The following is a 16,271-nucleotide window of genomic DNA, read 5'->3' on the forward strand; positions in this document are numbered from 1 at the left end:
TGCAGCCATAAAAAAGGATGAGTTCATGTCCTTTGTAGGGACATGGATGCAGCTGGAAACCATCATTCTCGGCAAACTATTGCAAGAACAGAAAACCAAATACCGCATGTTCTTACTCACAGGTGGGAATTGAACAATGAGATCACTTGGATACAGGAAGGGGATCATTACATACCAGGTCCTATTGTGGGGAGGGGGTGGGGGAAGGGATAGCATTAGGAGATATACCTAATGTAAATGACGAGTTAATAGGTGTAGCACACCAACATGGCACATGTATACATATGTAACAAACCTGCATGCTGTGCACATGTACCCTAGAACTTAAAGTATTAAAAAAAAAAAAGTCTGTACTCCCCAAAGCAATCTACAGATTCAATGCAATTGTGATCAAAATACCAACGACATTCTTCACAGAATTAGAAAAAAGAATCCTAAAATTTATATAGAACCACAAAAAAAGCTCAGAATAGCCAAAGCAATACTGAGCAAAAAGAACAAAACTGGAAGAATCACGTTACCTGCCTTCAAATTATACTACAGAGTTATAGTAACCAAAACAGCATGGTACTGGCATAAAAACAACAGACACATAGACCGATAGAACAGAGCACTCAGAAACAAATCCACATACCTACAATAAACTCATTTTCAACAAAGGTGCCAAGAACATACACTGGGGAAAAGACAGTCTCTTCACAGTAAATGGTGTTGGGATAACTGGATATCCATAAGCAAAAGAATGAAACTAGACCTCTATCTCTCACCATATACAAAAGTCAAATCAAAATGGATTAAAGACATAAATCTAAGACCTCATACTATGAAACTACTATATGAAAACAGTGGGGAAACTCTGCAGGACATTGGTCTAGGCAAAAATTTCTTGAGTAATATCCCACAAGCACTGGCAACCAAAGCAAAAGTAGACAAACAGGATCACATCAAGTTAAAAAGCTTCTGCACAACAAAAGAAACAACAAAGTGAAAAGCCAACCCACAGAATGAGAGAAAATATGTGCAAACCATCCATCTGACGAGGGATTAATAACAAGCATTATATAAAGAGTTCAAACAACTCTATAGGAAAAAATCTAATAATCTAATTTAAAAATGTGCAAAAGATCTGAATACACATTTCTCAAAAGTCAACATACAAATGGCAAACAGGCATATAAAAGGTGCTCAACATGATCACAGAAATGAAAAATCAAAACTACAACGAGAAATCATCTCACCTGTTAAAATGGCCCTTATCCTAAAGACAGGTAATAACAAATGCTGGTGAGGATGTGGAGAAAAGGAAACTCTCATATACTGCTGGTGGGAATGTAAATTAGTACAACCCCTCTGAAGAACAGTTTGGAAGTTGCTCAAGAAACTAAAAATAGAGCTACAGCTACCATATGATCCAGCAATCCCACTGCTGGGTATATACAGAAAAGAAAGGACATCACTGTATTAAAGGGAGTATCTGCACACCCATGTTAGTTGCAGTACTGTTCACAACAACCAAGATTTGGAAGCAACCTAAATGTCCATCAACAGATGAACAGATAAAGAAAATGTGGTACATACACACAATGGAGTACTATTCAGTCATAAAAAATAATGAGATCTTGTCATCTGCAACAACGTGGATGGAACTGGAGGTCATTATGTTAAGTGAAGTTAGCCAGGCACAGAAAGACAAACTTCTTTCTGTTTGTCTTTGTTCTCACTTGTGGGAGCTAAAAATTATAACAATTTAACTCACGGAGATGAAGTATACAAGGATGGTTACCAGAGGCTATGAAGGGCGGTAGGGAATAGGGGAGATGGTTAATGGGTACAAAAAGTAGAACGAATGAATAAGATGTATTATTTAATAGCACAACAGGGTGACTACAGTCAATAATTTATACATTTTAAAATAACCAGAAGAGTATAACTGGATTGTTTGCAACACAAAGGTTAAATGCTTGAGGGGATGGATACCCCATTTACCATGATGTGATTATTACATATTGCATGCCTGTATCGAACTATTTCACATACCCCGTAAATATATACATCTACTACTCACAAAAATAAAAAATAAAATAAAATAAAAATAAAGGTAATAAATCCTGAAAAAATGCAGTAGAAAAATAATGATCTAGAAAAAAGTTTATGGTACAGTAAATGAAAAAAGCAGAATATGCACATGTGTACAAAATATTACTGAAAGGTTTACAGAATGTTGGTATGGCAAGCAAAAAGTTGGTAGGGTAAAAAAATTATGGGTGGTAGTTTTTTTTTCTTTTGTTTACCTATACCATTGAACTTTATCACAATAAGGTCTTTTGTACAAATTAAACAAAACACAAAGTTTTGTTTATTTTTTAAAATAATTGCTTACCTTCAAAAAGGGAATGACTTCTTTCATAATTGCTTTAATTTGCCGGTCCAGCTGCTGAGTATCAATTCTAGGACATGGGACGGTAGAAACTTCACTTACAGGTTGTTGTGAACTATGATTTTCAATAATGGGAGTTTCTAATTTTTAAAAAGAAAATGATACATTAGCATAACAAAGCCTATTATGTATACATATATGCCTTAATGTTGAAATTTAAAGAATATTAAATTTTGATTTTATGCTAATACAAAGAAACATGTTTGTACTTTTAGCACCCCATCAATTAAAAGAAAGTAGTAAGAAAACCATTAGATATCACATATTTAAAATTTTTATATAGAATTAGTACTTCTAATCAATAAAACATATACCTTCTAAATCGAGTAACTGAAATCACAAAAGTTCTAGAAGATAACACTGGAAAAATCCTTCTACACAGACACTGACTTAGGCAAAGACGTCATGACCAATAACCCAAAAGCAAATGCAATAAAAACAAAGATAAACGGATGGAACTTAAAAAGTTTCTGCACAGCAAAAGAAATAATCATCTGAGTAAACGGACAACCCACAGAGTATGAGAAAGTCTTTGTAAACTATGCATCTGACAAAGGACTAATACCCACAATCTACAAAGAACTCAAATCAGCAAAAAAAAAAAAAAGAAAGAAAGAAAGAAAATCCCATCAAAAAGTGGGCTAAGGCCAGGTGTGGTGGCTCACAACTGTAATCCCAGCACATTGGGAGGCCGAGGTGGGCGGATTACTTGAGACCAGGAGTTCAAGACCAGCCTGGACAATATGCTGAAATCCCATCTCTACTAAAAAATACAAAACTTAGCTGGGCTTGGTGGCACATGCCTGTAATCCCTGCTACTTGGGAGGCTGAGGCATGGTTGAGCCTGGCAGGCAGAAGATACAGTGAGTTGAGGTTGTGCCACTGCACTCCAGCCTAGGCAACAGAGCAAGACTGTGCTCAAATTAAAAAAAAAAAAAAAAAAAAAGTAGTAGTAGTAATAGTAGGCTAAGGATATAGACAATTCTCAAAAGAAGATATAGAAATGGCCATCAAACATATGAAAAAATGCTCAACATCACTAATTATCAGGGAAATGAAAATCAAAGCACAAACTACAATGTGATACCATACTACTCCTGCAAGAATGGCCATAATTTAAAAATAAAAAAATAATAGATGTTTAGTGTGGATGTGGTAAAAAGGGAACACTTCGACACTGCTGGTGGGCATATAAACTAGTAAAACCACTACGGAAAACAGTATGAAGATCTACCATTTGATCCAGCAATCCCACTGCTAGGTATCTGCTGAGAAGAAAAGAAGTCACTATATGAAAAAGATACTTGCATGTGCATGTTTATAGCAGCACAATCTGCAGTTGCAAAATATGGAACCAGTTCAAATGCCCATCAATCAACGAGTGGATAAAGAAAATGTGGTATATGTATGTATGTGTAGATATATACATATATTTATTTATACACCACAGCATACTACTTAACCATAAAAAGGAACAGAGTAATGGCATTCGCAGCTATCTGGATAGAGTTGGAGACCATTAATCTAACTGATGTAACTCAGGAATGGAAAACCAAACATTGCACATTCTTACTCATAAGTAGTAGCTAAGCTATGAGGATGCAAAGGCATAAGTAGGATACAATGGACTTTGGGGTTTCAGGGGAAAAGGTGGGAAGCGGATGAGGGATAAAAGACTACACACTGGTTACAGTGTATACTGCTCAGGTGATGGGTGCACCAAAATCTCAGAAATCACCACTAAAGAACTTATTCATGTAACCAAACACCACCTGTTCCCCCCCAAAACCTACTGAAAACAAAAATATATACCTTCTAAATTATTAACTGTAGTACTTGCACCAGCACCATCTTCATCCTCAATAATCCTGCAGGTGCATCTCATATTTGAGTTACTTTCAGCCTCAGTCTTCATGCGCTCATATTCCCTCATTCTGGCTAATGCTTGATCTAAGTGAATCACGGTGTTACCTATATTTGGAACAAAAATATTTTCTGAGTATGTAAAAGTGAACTTTTTCATATACTCCTCAAAATGCATTAATAAAAAAAATGTCCAAATGAAAGGAAGGAAAATTAGCTTCAACAAGTTCTACACACTACACTACTTGAGTACTTCATATACATTATCAAACTTATTTAATCCTTAGAATAATCCTATAAAGTAGATGACATTACTTTCATTTGCAGAAAACTTAAGTGACTTGCTCGAGGTTTCACAAACAGTTCAATGTAGGAACAGGGCTTTACACTTAGTTATCAAATTCTGAAGCCCATATTTATTTCACTACATTTTGCTGTTTCATTTAAACAATACAAGTAAATTCCAAAATGTCATGCAAATTCTGATGAAAACAATGCAACCTAAAACAAGCAAATTAGGTAAGAAAAAGGCCTATCAACGAAATTTCCCAATTCTACGTCTACTTCAGACACAGCTGGTGGTGCAGGGTTGTAAGAAAAAAAAAATCAATAAATGAAAGAAAATACATAGGAGTCAAAGTATTCTGGCAACTCAGAAAGGGAGGGACAACCTAAGGGAAGAGGGTTGGCCAGGCATACAGTAATTTTTCTCTGTAATGGGATGAACTCAATGCAGACCCAAATAAGCATTTACTTAGAAGTCAGCTAAGGCTCAGTCCTCAATAATTACAATAAGCAAAAGGAACACTTTTGTTTGGGCAAACAGCAGAAATGTAATGATAGGGTAAGGCTAAGCCGTTTTCTTCATGGCGGAAAAATACGTTTGAAATATCTAAATCCTCTCCTCATCACGTGAACAAACACTAGGGTAACAGGACATTTACATTATTTTATGAACTAAGCGCCCCGGATGGCAGAATGACTGAATTCTCAGGTATCTTTTGATTGGCCACAGTCTAGAAATGTATCAAGTATCTATACATTTTTCTTTTCCTTAAATTTCCTTTCCAAGTCTAGGACTCAAGTTTTGTCTCCTTTGGGGTCTGGCAACCCTCTAAACCTCTTTCGTTTTACAGCTGATGGAAGAGGAAAAAAAAAAAACAAAACCAACCATGTGTTATGCCTGAGAGTTACTTGAGGTTTTTACTACAGGTTATTGAAGAAATTTGACTGCTTACCTCAAATTACAAACAACATTTTTATTAAAAATATGATTAGATGAGGACTGCATTGTTCCCATGAATTAACTAGATGACCTTAAACGATGACCTTTCCTTTAAGGAAAAGGAAATTAACATTTTCTGAACTCAAGCAAGTTCCATTATATTTTCACAAAAACATAGCAAGGTAGGTAAGATTCCCATTTCCTTAGTATATGCAGAGAGTCAAAAATGTTGGATGATTTGTCCACAGGGTTAAGAGTCAGAAGATTTTAGATTTTAGACTGACAGATAATTAAGTCCATATTCTTTCAACCACACACACTTCACCTTTCTAGACTTTTGTTTCCCTATCAATGCAATTCAAAGACTGGACCAGATAAACTTAAAGTTGTTTTTAAGATTATAAAAAATCCTGCTTACCTAGATCATCTGTTGCAAAAGGCTCAAAATTTGATGATACAGACAGGACACTAGCATTATCAGCATCATTCTGCTCACTAATTTTACGTGTTTCTCTTTCAAAGTTCTTCTCAAAAGTTTCCTAAGTTACAGTAAAACAAACAAAAATCACTAGTACTTCTTTTAAGAATTTCATATTAAGGATTTAACAGAGATAACTAAGTATTTACATAAAATTGTACACCTAAAAGATATTCATAAGTTTCCTCAGTATTCTGTCCAAACAAGATGATAATATAACCAAAGTTATTAAATGTTGAATACAGAGTCACAGAGAACAGTAATATAAGTAGCCTTGCAGAATATTTGTTATTATATAGATAAACATACACAAAGACAGCTACTGATTAAATTCTAATTTGGCAAAGTTAACATTTTTAATTATGTCTATACTTTCAGGGACATTCTCCTATCTCCAAACGCTAACAATGTCTGGTAGCTTACTCTAACTGACTGTCTCACATCTCTAGAAAAAAATATCACAACATCATTTGCATTTTTTAAAATAAACTTTATTGAAATATAATTTATATATAATGCACTCACTTTAACAGTACAGTTTGATGAGTTCTGACAAATGTATACACTCATGTAACCAGATTCCCTAAAGATAAAGACCATTTCCATTGGCCCAGGATGTTTCTTCACACCCCTCTACAGTCAATCTCCACCACACCCTACTCATGATTTCTATCACTGTAGATCAGTTCTGCTGATTGTAGAACTTCATACAAATGGAACCAGCCAGTATACACTCTTCATTGTCTGACTTCTTTCACTTAGTATGTTTCTGAAATGATTCCATGCTGTGTGTTTCAGAAGTCCATTATTTTTTAATGGCTGCATATATTCCACCGTATAGAAATACCACAGTTTGTTTATCCATTTATCTCTTGATGCTTCAGTTTGAGGCTATCATGACTAAAGATGCTATGAACATTAACGTACAGTGTTTTTGTGACACATATTTTCATTTCTCTTGGATGAATACCTAGAAGAGAAATTGCTGGGTCACATGCCACGTTTATGTTTATAAGAAACTGCCAAACTGCTTTCCAAGTGCTTGTGCAATTTTACATTCTCATAAGGACTGTGAAGGTTCCAACTGTTCCACATTCTCACCAACACTTCTTACTGTCAATCTTTTCATTTTAGCCATTCTCGATGTGAAGTGGTATTTTCTGTGGCTTTAATTTGCATATTAGCCATTCATATATCTTCTTTCATTAAATGCCTGTTCAAATCTCTTGCCCAGTTTTTACTGAGTTGTAAGCTTTATATAGTCTAGATACCAGACAGTTGTCAGATGTACATACTGGAATTATTTTGCCATAACAGTATCTTTTGAAAAGCACAAAATTCCTATTTTTGTCAAGTCTAATTTATTAATTTCTTCTTTTATAGTTAGTGCTTTCTGTGCCCTGAGAAAACGTGGCCTATGTCAAGGTCATAATTTTCTCCCATTTTCTTTTAAAAGTTTTAATAGTGTTGGCTTTTACAGGACTTTAGGTCATTTCAAATTAATTTTGTTTATAGTGTGATAGTGGCAGGGTGTCTCACTTATATTTTGATTGACATTTTACAGTTGTGTTCTTTCCCTTAACTACTGATCTTTTTAAAGTTTCCTATCTTCAATTATGAAATCAAAGATTCATCCCTGATTAAAGGAAATTTGGACATTAAGGAACATATTTTAGAAATAGGGAAACCATTTTTTTACTTCTTCAAGTAAGACTTGAAGACAGATGTGCTTTTACCATTTTATTATCATCAGGAGCAGGAGACACAAAGTGTGTTCAAAGTGTGTTCTTCCTAAACCTCAATGTCTCCACTCCATCCTCCTTGACTTACAACTCCCAGATACCTAGTTTCACTTTCATTTCTCTCTTCCCTGGGCAAGACAGGTATCTCTTACACATCTTAAGATATCTTTGTAAAAGCTTCAAAAATGGAGCTCAAGAAGCATAGAAGCATCTAGAGAATGAGGCTCTAAATCTGCCCAATACAAAAAACACCACATGGCTATTTAAATAAAATTTAAAATTTAGTTCCTCAGTCATAATAGCTATACTTCAAGTACTTGCTAGCATGTGGCTAATGACTACAGTATTAGAAAATGCAGACATAAAATAATTCCATCACTATAGAGAGTTCTACTGGACACTGCTGCTTCAGATCTGTGAGTGTCAACACTGGATGTTGTGGTGCTGCTGATTAAACAGCATTAGTAAAGGGAAGATGTTGACCTTAATGCTGAGTTTGTTTTGGAAGAAATATCAAAGAACTGATTTACTTAATTAAAAGTAATACTAAACACAATTACTATCCCAAGTCCTTACTTGTCAAGTAGTACAATATCTTTAAATTTCATTTGACTTTAAAACCTTCTTAGGCTAACTTTATCCTAAATTGTAGCTCAACTCTCAAAATGTGCTATCAATGGTGCAAACCAATGTGCTCCAATCTCTTAAAATAAATCAAAGTGCCTGTAATCCCAGCACTTTGGGAGGCCGAGACGGGCGGATCACGAGGTCAGGAGATCGAGACTATCCTGGCTAACATGGTGAAACCCCGTCTCTACTAAAAAATACAAAAAACTAGCCGGGCGAGGTGGCGGGCGCCTGTAGTCTCAGCTACTCGGGAGGCTGAGGCAGGAGAATGGCGTAAGCCCGGGAGGCGGAGCTTGCAATGAGCTGAGATCCGGCCACTGCACTCCAGCCCCGGCGACAGAGCGAGACTCCGTCTCAAAAAATAAAAAAAAAAAAAAATAAATAAATAAATAAATAAAAGTAATGCTGCCTGTATGAAACTTGGATAAAAGTGGAATTAACCCAAAGACTGGAATTAAGGATATAAAATTATTGAAAAATACGTCTAGGAATGGAGACTGTTCATTCTCTCTCAAGTTATTTCAATGCCCAATAAACCTTAATATAATTTAACATCTGTTTTTTATGTATTCAAGCAGATCGCATTTCATTTCCAACAAAAAGGAATAGACAATTTTCAATTAGTTGTAATAACAATCCAAAGGAGCAAACACTTAAACACTACTTCACATTTCACATTGCAAAGTTAATTAAAACCATGTAGTTTTTAGACACAGGTTTATGTTATAGTACTAAAGAAGTTAGAGTCCAGTGGGAAAACATTTTAAACACAAAAGATGAGCTAGGGAACTATTATTTTAAACATGAGAAGTTAAAGAGCAAAAATTCAGAAAAACTCAGAAAATTACTGTATCTGAAGAGGCAAGACAATCCTTTGAGGAAACACTGTCTTCAGAAAAAATTTAGTATTAACACTTCAAAAAAAGGCAGAAACAGTAACTTCCAACTCTCTACCTATAGCCGATATTTGCTAATCAACTATGGAACTCTTACCCACATAACTCCAGTTGCTAGAGTTGTCATAAAAAAAGGAACGTATTTGCTATCCCACGACCACATATAATATTTTACAATAAAAGCAAGGCCTGAACCTTGAAATAGGTGATTCCCAAACACCTAGCATATTATCTCCTCAGTATACTAGCAGTTTTCTCACTTGTCATTCAATCAGTGATGGGCTAAATGCTATTTGGAGGACACAGCTTACTAAATTTATACCATTCTCCCCCAGCACTCTTCTCCATTTCCAGGTCCTTTTTATTCTATTCAAAATTTTCTCCATCAATTAGAATACATTAAATCACAAGTTTTTTCCTGGAAGACTTTCTTTTGTCTAGGCTTTTTTTTTTTTTTTAACCCAAAGACCTGATTTATCCTGTATTTATTCATTCAAGGGTTTTTACTATAATCTGCTGTCTGTTTTACTGAATATCTTAAATAAATACAACATACATTTGTAAATGTCTTTTAAGAGTCAGCCTCTATATTGGGTAATAATGACATAAATATGGCTATCTTAGACCTCATAATCATACATACATAATTTTTGGTGTCTGCTACCATATTTTGATTGCATATTATAACTTGCCCTCAAAATAAAATAACACATTATACCTAGGTTTTTAAAAAAGCTGAAAAACAAGTATATTAGGTCTACCTACAATTTGACAATAACCTATTTAACTTTTATTTGCTGCATACTAAAATTATATCTACAGTTCACTAATCATTATCAGCTTACATCATCAGTAGTAGCAAGGCTCTCACTAGGAGTAAGTTCTGAGTTTGACGCTATCCAAGTACCAGAGTTTACTGACTTTACATTTTCTCCTTTTTCATGGCTCTCAGAAATATGTCTGGATACTATGTCCTAAATAAGAAAATAAGATCATTATTTACATAAAACATACACGCTTAATCATTCATTTATATTACAGATTCAAAGGTAAAAGCAGATGGAAGGAAGAATGTACTGTTTCTACCCTCAAAGGTTAAGTGTGAAGAAGTAGACAAAACACTGAAAAGGTACTCAAAAAAATACTTTAATGCTACTTAAGCTATACAAAAATTTTAAACAAAATGTCAAGAAAGCACATAGAGAACAGATCAAAATTCATATGGTACATGCTTCAGTCTAAGAAAGCAACCAGATGTAATCATGAAGAAGGTGATAATAGGGTAGGAAAAATTATGTTAGGTACCAGATACCTGCAATGCATATAAAGCCCTCTGTCTCAAGTAGTCTGTATTAAGTAGCTGAAGCTCATGGAAGAGTTCAATAAGAAAATGTGGACGAGATTCATTTTGAGAAATTAACGTAGCTACTTCAGAATAAATGGTATCTCGCAAAGCTTCAAACATGGAAAAATCACTCCCAGTTTCTGGAATACATAAAAGACCAGAAAGTTAATATTGATGAAATACCTTCATGACAACTTTTATTAGCTAACATCATTACTCTCAGCTTTAAATTACCTAAAAATTCTATTTTAGACAATTCTATTTCAGAGCTTTTAAAGTAGAAAAGAAGCTTAATATTACCAAGATAAATAAAATCTTAAGATATCAAGATATGTATTTTATACTAAAAATAAAATGTTAAGGCATGAATAACATTACCTAGCATTATTAAGAATCATATTTATTTCTGGTCATATAAAATATACAGAAAATATTATACATTTTATGGGAAACATCAGTGAAAATCTTTCAACACTTAGAAATACGCTAAGTAGTCATTTCTGTTCTGCTTTTGCTAATATGAACTTCATTACAGAAAAGGAAGTTTGTATATTTTGTTAATGTTAAAAAGAATAAACTGAATGTTGCCAATGAAAGCTACTAGATTAAGGTCTATCAAATATAGTCTAATTATCAAATCTCATACATCACAAAGAAAAGCGCTATGCTGATGAGTAACCAAATTTGTAACCTAACATAATAGGTCAATTTCACCACTGTGTCTTATTTACATACTCAGTGTATATTGGAGCACGCAAGTAACCCAACTGAAGTTTTCAGTTTCACAGAATCTAGGCATCACGCTATTATTTAGCTACAATTTGGCTATATTTACTTGTTGATAACACAAAATTATCACACTCAAAGGTATCCAGTTATACCCTTAATTTTAAGAGGGCAAATTAGGAACTGTTCCCATTTTGAGTTGTCTGTGGAATAAAACATCTCAAAGTAGTTCTAGCTATCAAATTCTGTAAACTCTAGTTCAACAAAAGAACCACAAAGAGCTAGTAAAATATTCAAGGTCTGCAAAAATCAATGATAAGTTTCTAAGAAAGAGAATTTAAAATATTGAGTATTTTAATATGTTGTGCTTTCAAATAAGTATATATACAAGATTATAAAAACTCATTTTTGTGAGAGGGATAAAAAAATGCAAAAAGAATGTGTTCTAACAGAAAAATTTTCCACTACTCGGCTAATAATATCTCCAGGTCTCAATTTCCACAAGCATAAAATAACTAATATAAGGTATTAATAGAAAATAATTATATATAACAAATATGCAATTTCCCTATTTTGCCTTAGTTACAGGTATAAAATGAAGTGATACACGAAGTTCTCCTAATAGTTTTAAAGTATGAACTGTTACAAAAATGACACTTATTATAATAAGCAGGAACCAAAACTATCTCCGTAAGAAATCTCTACTAACGGAAAAAATCCGGGTAAAAAGAATTTGATATGCAAACTTTCAACTTGTATACTATATTGCAGTTTAATCATACTTAATTTAAAAAATTCATTTCAAAGCCACAAGAACTGTTTAATGACATATTTAATACCTCTGTGATAAAATTATCAATCTAAATTGCATATTAAAAATTAAATTATTCTCAAATAATGAATATGCCAAACAAGCTTCATTCCCCCACCACTTCTGCAGTCAAGAGGTGGAAAGTTTATGCCAGTTTCTCCTCCTGAACTGAAATTGATTAGCTTTGGCTGGAAAAATCCCTAATCTTAATCAGGTTTCTCTAATTCCATCCTGTTTTTATATCCTATTTTCAGAGTTCTTTCTTTTCTAAGTGCTACTGATATATTCAGCTTTGTCAGTTATGAGTCCTTGTTTTATATCTTTAGATTCCCCTAAAGGTTCCATTCAAACTGGCTTTTACATTTCATTCATGTAAAGCTGCAGGAGGAGTTAAAAAAAATATTTACATCTCTAAATCATAAAGAACCATATTTAATGAGAATACTTATATTAAAGACTAAAATAGTATTTGGGAAACTTTGTAATTTCCATGATCTTTATTTATCACAGTCTTTGCATGTAATAAATAGTTGTTTTGTTTGATGACTTATTTTTCTAAGATGTTGACTGAAAAGGAAAAATAAACTATAAACCTGTATTTCTAGTTCTAAGAAATATTAATGCTTTGAAGTAGTACAAAATAACCTCAAATCAAGTACTAAACCATAAAAAAGGTTTCTATTACCCTTATGTAACAGAATATGAAAACAAAAGCAGCCAATTTTACCAAGAATTATAAATGAAAGGCTTCAGAATTTTATGAATATAAATTATCTTTTACAATAGTCACATAACATATATACTCTAAGCTAAATCTAAAAAAGAAAAAAATCAGAACAATAAAACTTTTAGGACCAATGGGAAAAAATTAACAAAAGTGGACACCAAAACTACGCAGATTGTTACCTGGCGGTTCATTGCATGCATTTCTGTTAGACTGCTGTAGTATTCTCCTAGCATGTGCTGTAGGAAAGGGCAGACATAAGGATGAACATAAAATGTGTATGAGTAGTAAAGACAGGGTCTATAACATGAGTAAGTGAATGAAAAAAAGAAATAAGCAAATTTCTTTAAAATTGTTTGCCTGAACTAAGGCTTATGCTCTACTTAAAAATAATCTCAAGGAGAAAAATCTCAAAAGGTTTGCTATAAACCTATATTAAGGCAACTTATGATGACTATCATAATAAACTTCTATCATTCATTTTTAGAAGCATACACATCAAGGTGAACCTCCCCACAACACCCACGGGAGAAGAGGACTGCGTAATTTAATACTAGCAGTCATATTATGCTATACTCTAATAATCGTATGTTATGAGTAGAGTTACAAAAAGTAACATGCCTTACATGCTATAAAGAATTTTAGGTTAATGATTAAAACTAAAAATAAATCTTTTCAGGGCTGGGTGCAGTGGCTCACGCCTGTAATCCCAGCACTTTGGGAGGCCAAGGCGGACAGATCACGAGATCACGAGATCAGGAGATTAGGACCATCCTGGCTAACACAGTGAAACCCTGTCTCTACTAAAAATACAAAAAATTAGCCAGGCATGGTGGCACGTGCCTGTAGTCCCAGCTATTTGGGAGGCTGAGGCAAGAGAATTGCTTGAACCCGGGAGGCAGAGATTGTAGTGAGCTGAGGTCGCACCACTGCACTCCAGTCTGGGTGACAGAGCGAGACTCCATCTCAAAAATTTTTTTTAAAAAATCTTTTCAGAATGTAAATATGTAAACTTGTACATATTTATACTATTCAAACATTTTTTAATTCACCAAAATTCAATCATTATATTTCTCTAAGTAACAGTAATAGGGCCTGAAGTATATGTCAAATTAAGCCTTTCAGTTTAGTGTCCTCCTTCGACCTCTACTTGACTGTTTATTTTTTCAAGATATCACTATTTGGTAGAGAGAGTAAAAGGAGATGAAAATTATAAAATTTTAGCAAAATTCTGGGTTCAGGAGAATAGGATTGATATTTTTGCAGAAAGGAACACAGACTTAACAGAAGCCCAGCTTCTAAGTTCAGCTTTACCACTTCCTAGCAATGTGAGCTTAAGAAATTAGTTTCAAAATGCAAACAATTGTGATGTTTCTTTTCTGATTACAAAATGGTAAATGCTCATGAGTTTAAAGATGATAAAACCACTATTAACACTTTGATGCATTTTCTTCCAGCCTTTTTGCATTCAAATTTTCGTATATACATAGTTGAGATCATACTGTTGAGACAATGCTAAATCTTAATTTCTTTTTTTTCCCCCTTTGGTTTTCTCAGGTTGGATTACTACAAGTACAATTACTGGATTAAAGGCATGACTTTTGAAACTTTCCGGAAAAGCTGTACCAGTTTATATTACTGAGCCTTCATGAGTACTGAAAAACAAAACAAAAAGTGCCCTCTCTTTGACCATGTTTCGTCTGAAAAATGGAAATAAAACCAACTCAGCATTATGAGGCTCAAATGAGATTTGTTGGTAATTTGAAAATAATGGAGCATGGCATAAAAGATAGCTGCCATTATCATTTTTAAGCAAAAAACGCATGCATTTTATACTAATGCCAATGAAAGCTACTAGATTAAGATCTACCCAGTATAGTCTAATGTCATGTTATTGCCTCTCTCTCTCCGTATTTCTTTGGGATATTCTTTACAAATTAGGAAACTACTGGTGCTTACTTAAGTATTATCTGCTGCCAAGGGACTCAAAAAGTGACAAACAGGGAAATACTATAATAATGTGATTAAGGTAACAAAATAGGTTTATACAAGCTATAAGGAAAACAGGAGAAAGGGGAAACTATCCCAGCTTGGATTAGAATGGAGTTCCAGAATTAAAATTGTATTAAGAGTCCAGCAGAGAAATGAACTTACAAAAAAGGTAGAAAGGACTTGAGATAGAAAAATAGCTACCGAGGCGAGAAAGAATGTGATAGCTATACAAAAACTTCAGTTCAGTGCCACACAAAGAAAAAAGTGCAAGGCAAAGGGTGTTGAGAAATGAGTCTGGAAAGGCAGGAAGGAATCAAATCCCTGATGGCCATGTATGTTCTGTGAAGGCATTCAGACTTTATCCTGTAGGCACAGTGAGCCAAAAGATTGAAGCAGGGGATGACATGATTTCATATCTAATTCTTAATCAGATAAGATATTCAAAATTTGAAATGAGGAGTTCCACAACTGTAACTATCCTTTGTTTAGAATTTTATTAAAATGTGTTCAAAACTATTAAACAGTATAACAAAAAATATTTTCAGTTTCTATTTCTCAGTATCAAGGAACGTGCATTATAACTTCCACTATAAAACCTTCCACATGATAGATATGTGCGAAACACCAATTTTAAAACCTGCTTGATTACAGCTTTTCAAATCTAAGCTGAAAACCTCCTTGTATTAATGCAAACCAAAAAAGAACATACCTGAAGATATTTCTGTAGACCTATTACATTTTATTATTTTTTCCAGTTGCTCATGATTCTTTCTGCTGAATACTTTTGCTTGAACAGGCTCTTCAGTCTGGGCTGAATGTCTGTTCCTACTTTTGCAAGGTTCACATGTGCTAGACATACTGGCACTTTCATACCCTTGAGTAAAAAAAGTGACAACTGTTATCAGTTGCAACTAACTCACACTAAAAGGGAAATCGGTTTCCACAGTCAAACAGTACAGGTAACTCAATTTAGAATGCTAGGAAGGCCTGGTATAAACAGGACACAAAACAGTAAATATGTTTTGGAGGTATCTTTGCAATACCCTTTGGAAGCATGGGGTAACAGTCATAAATCTAACCTTCACTGTTCTTTGATACTCATCCTAATGAGTATATTCCAATTCGAAGTATATGGCAGACCTTAAATGACCCCAAATCTCTACTAGAATTCCAAGTTAGCAATTTTTAATATTAGGAAACATAAGAATTACATCCGATATATACAAATATCCATTATAGAGGGAGAGTAGTCAAATACGTTTGCCTTTCTTACTGTATCTTTTATGTGACATGACTTAAGAGGTCTTACCCATCAATAGGTTATACATATATTCTACAAAATTTACAAGTTTTTAAAATATTTTGGTATATACACAAGGTAGAAATTCTTTTTTTTTTTTTTTTT

The 16,271-nt window shown here is 33.9% G+C and overlaps 1 protein-coding gene across 1 annotated transcript in view; it reads right to left on the reverse strand.

The window, feature by feature from the left end:
• PCM1 (pericentriolar material 1) overlaps positions 1 to 16,271 on the reverse strand; it is a 107,326-nt gene that overhangs the window by 35,528 nt on the left and 55,527 nt on the right. Inside the window, exons 24-30 of the mRNA XM_011934867.1 lie at positions 15,576 to 15,740; positions 13,057 to 13,113; positions 10,581 to 10,753; positions 10,114 to 10,242; positions 5,944 to 6,064; positions 4,250 to 4,408; positions 2,381 to 2,517 (exon numbers count right to left, since the gene is read on the reverse strand). Of these exons, the coding sequence (XP_011790257.1) occupies positions 2,381 to 2,517; positions 4,250 to 4,408; positions 5,944 to 6,064; positions 10,114 to 10,242; positions 10,581 to 10,753; positions 13,057 to 13,113; positions 15,576 to 15,740 (941 nt within the window). The remainder of the gene's footprint in view (positions 1 to 2,380; positions 2,518 to 4,249; positions 4,409 to 5,943; positions 6,065 to 10,113; positions 10,243 to 10,580; positions 10,754 to 13,056; positions 13,114 to 15,575; positions 15,741 to 16,271) is intronic.

The sequence above is a fragment of the Colobus angolensis genome, unplaced genomic scaffold (assembly GCF_000951035.1).
Source record: "Colobus angolensis palliatus isolate OR3802 unplaced genomic scaffold, Cang.pa_1.0 Scaffold14, whole genome shotgun sequence".
Lineage (NCBI taxonomy): Eukaryota > Metazoa > Chordata > Mammalia > Primates > Cercopithecidae > Colobus > Colobus angolensis.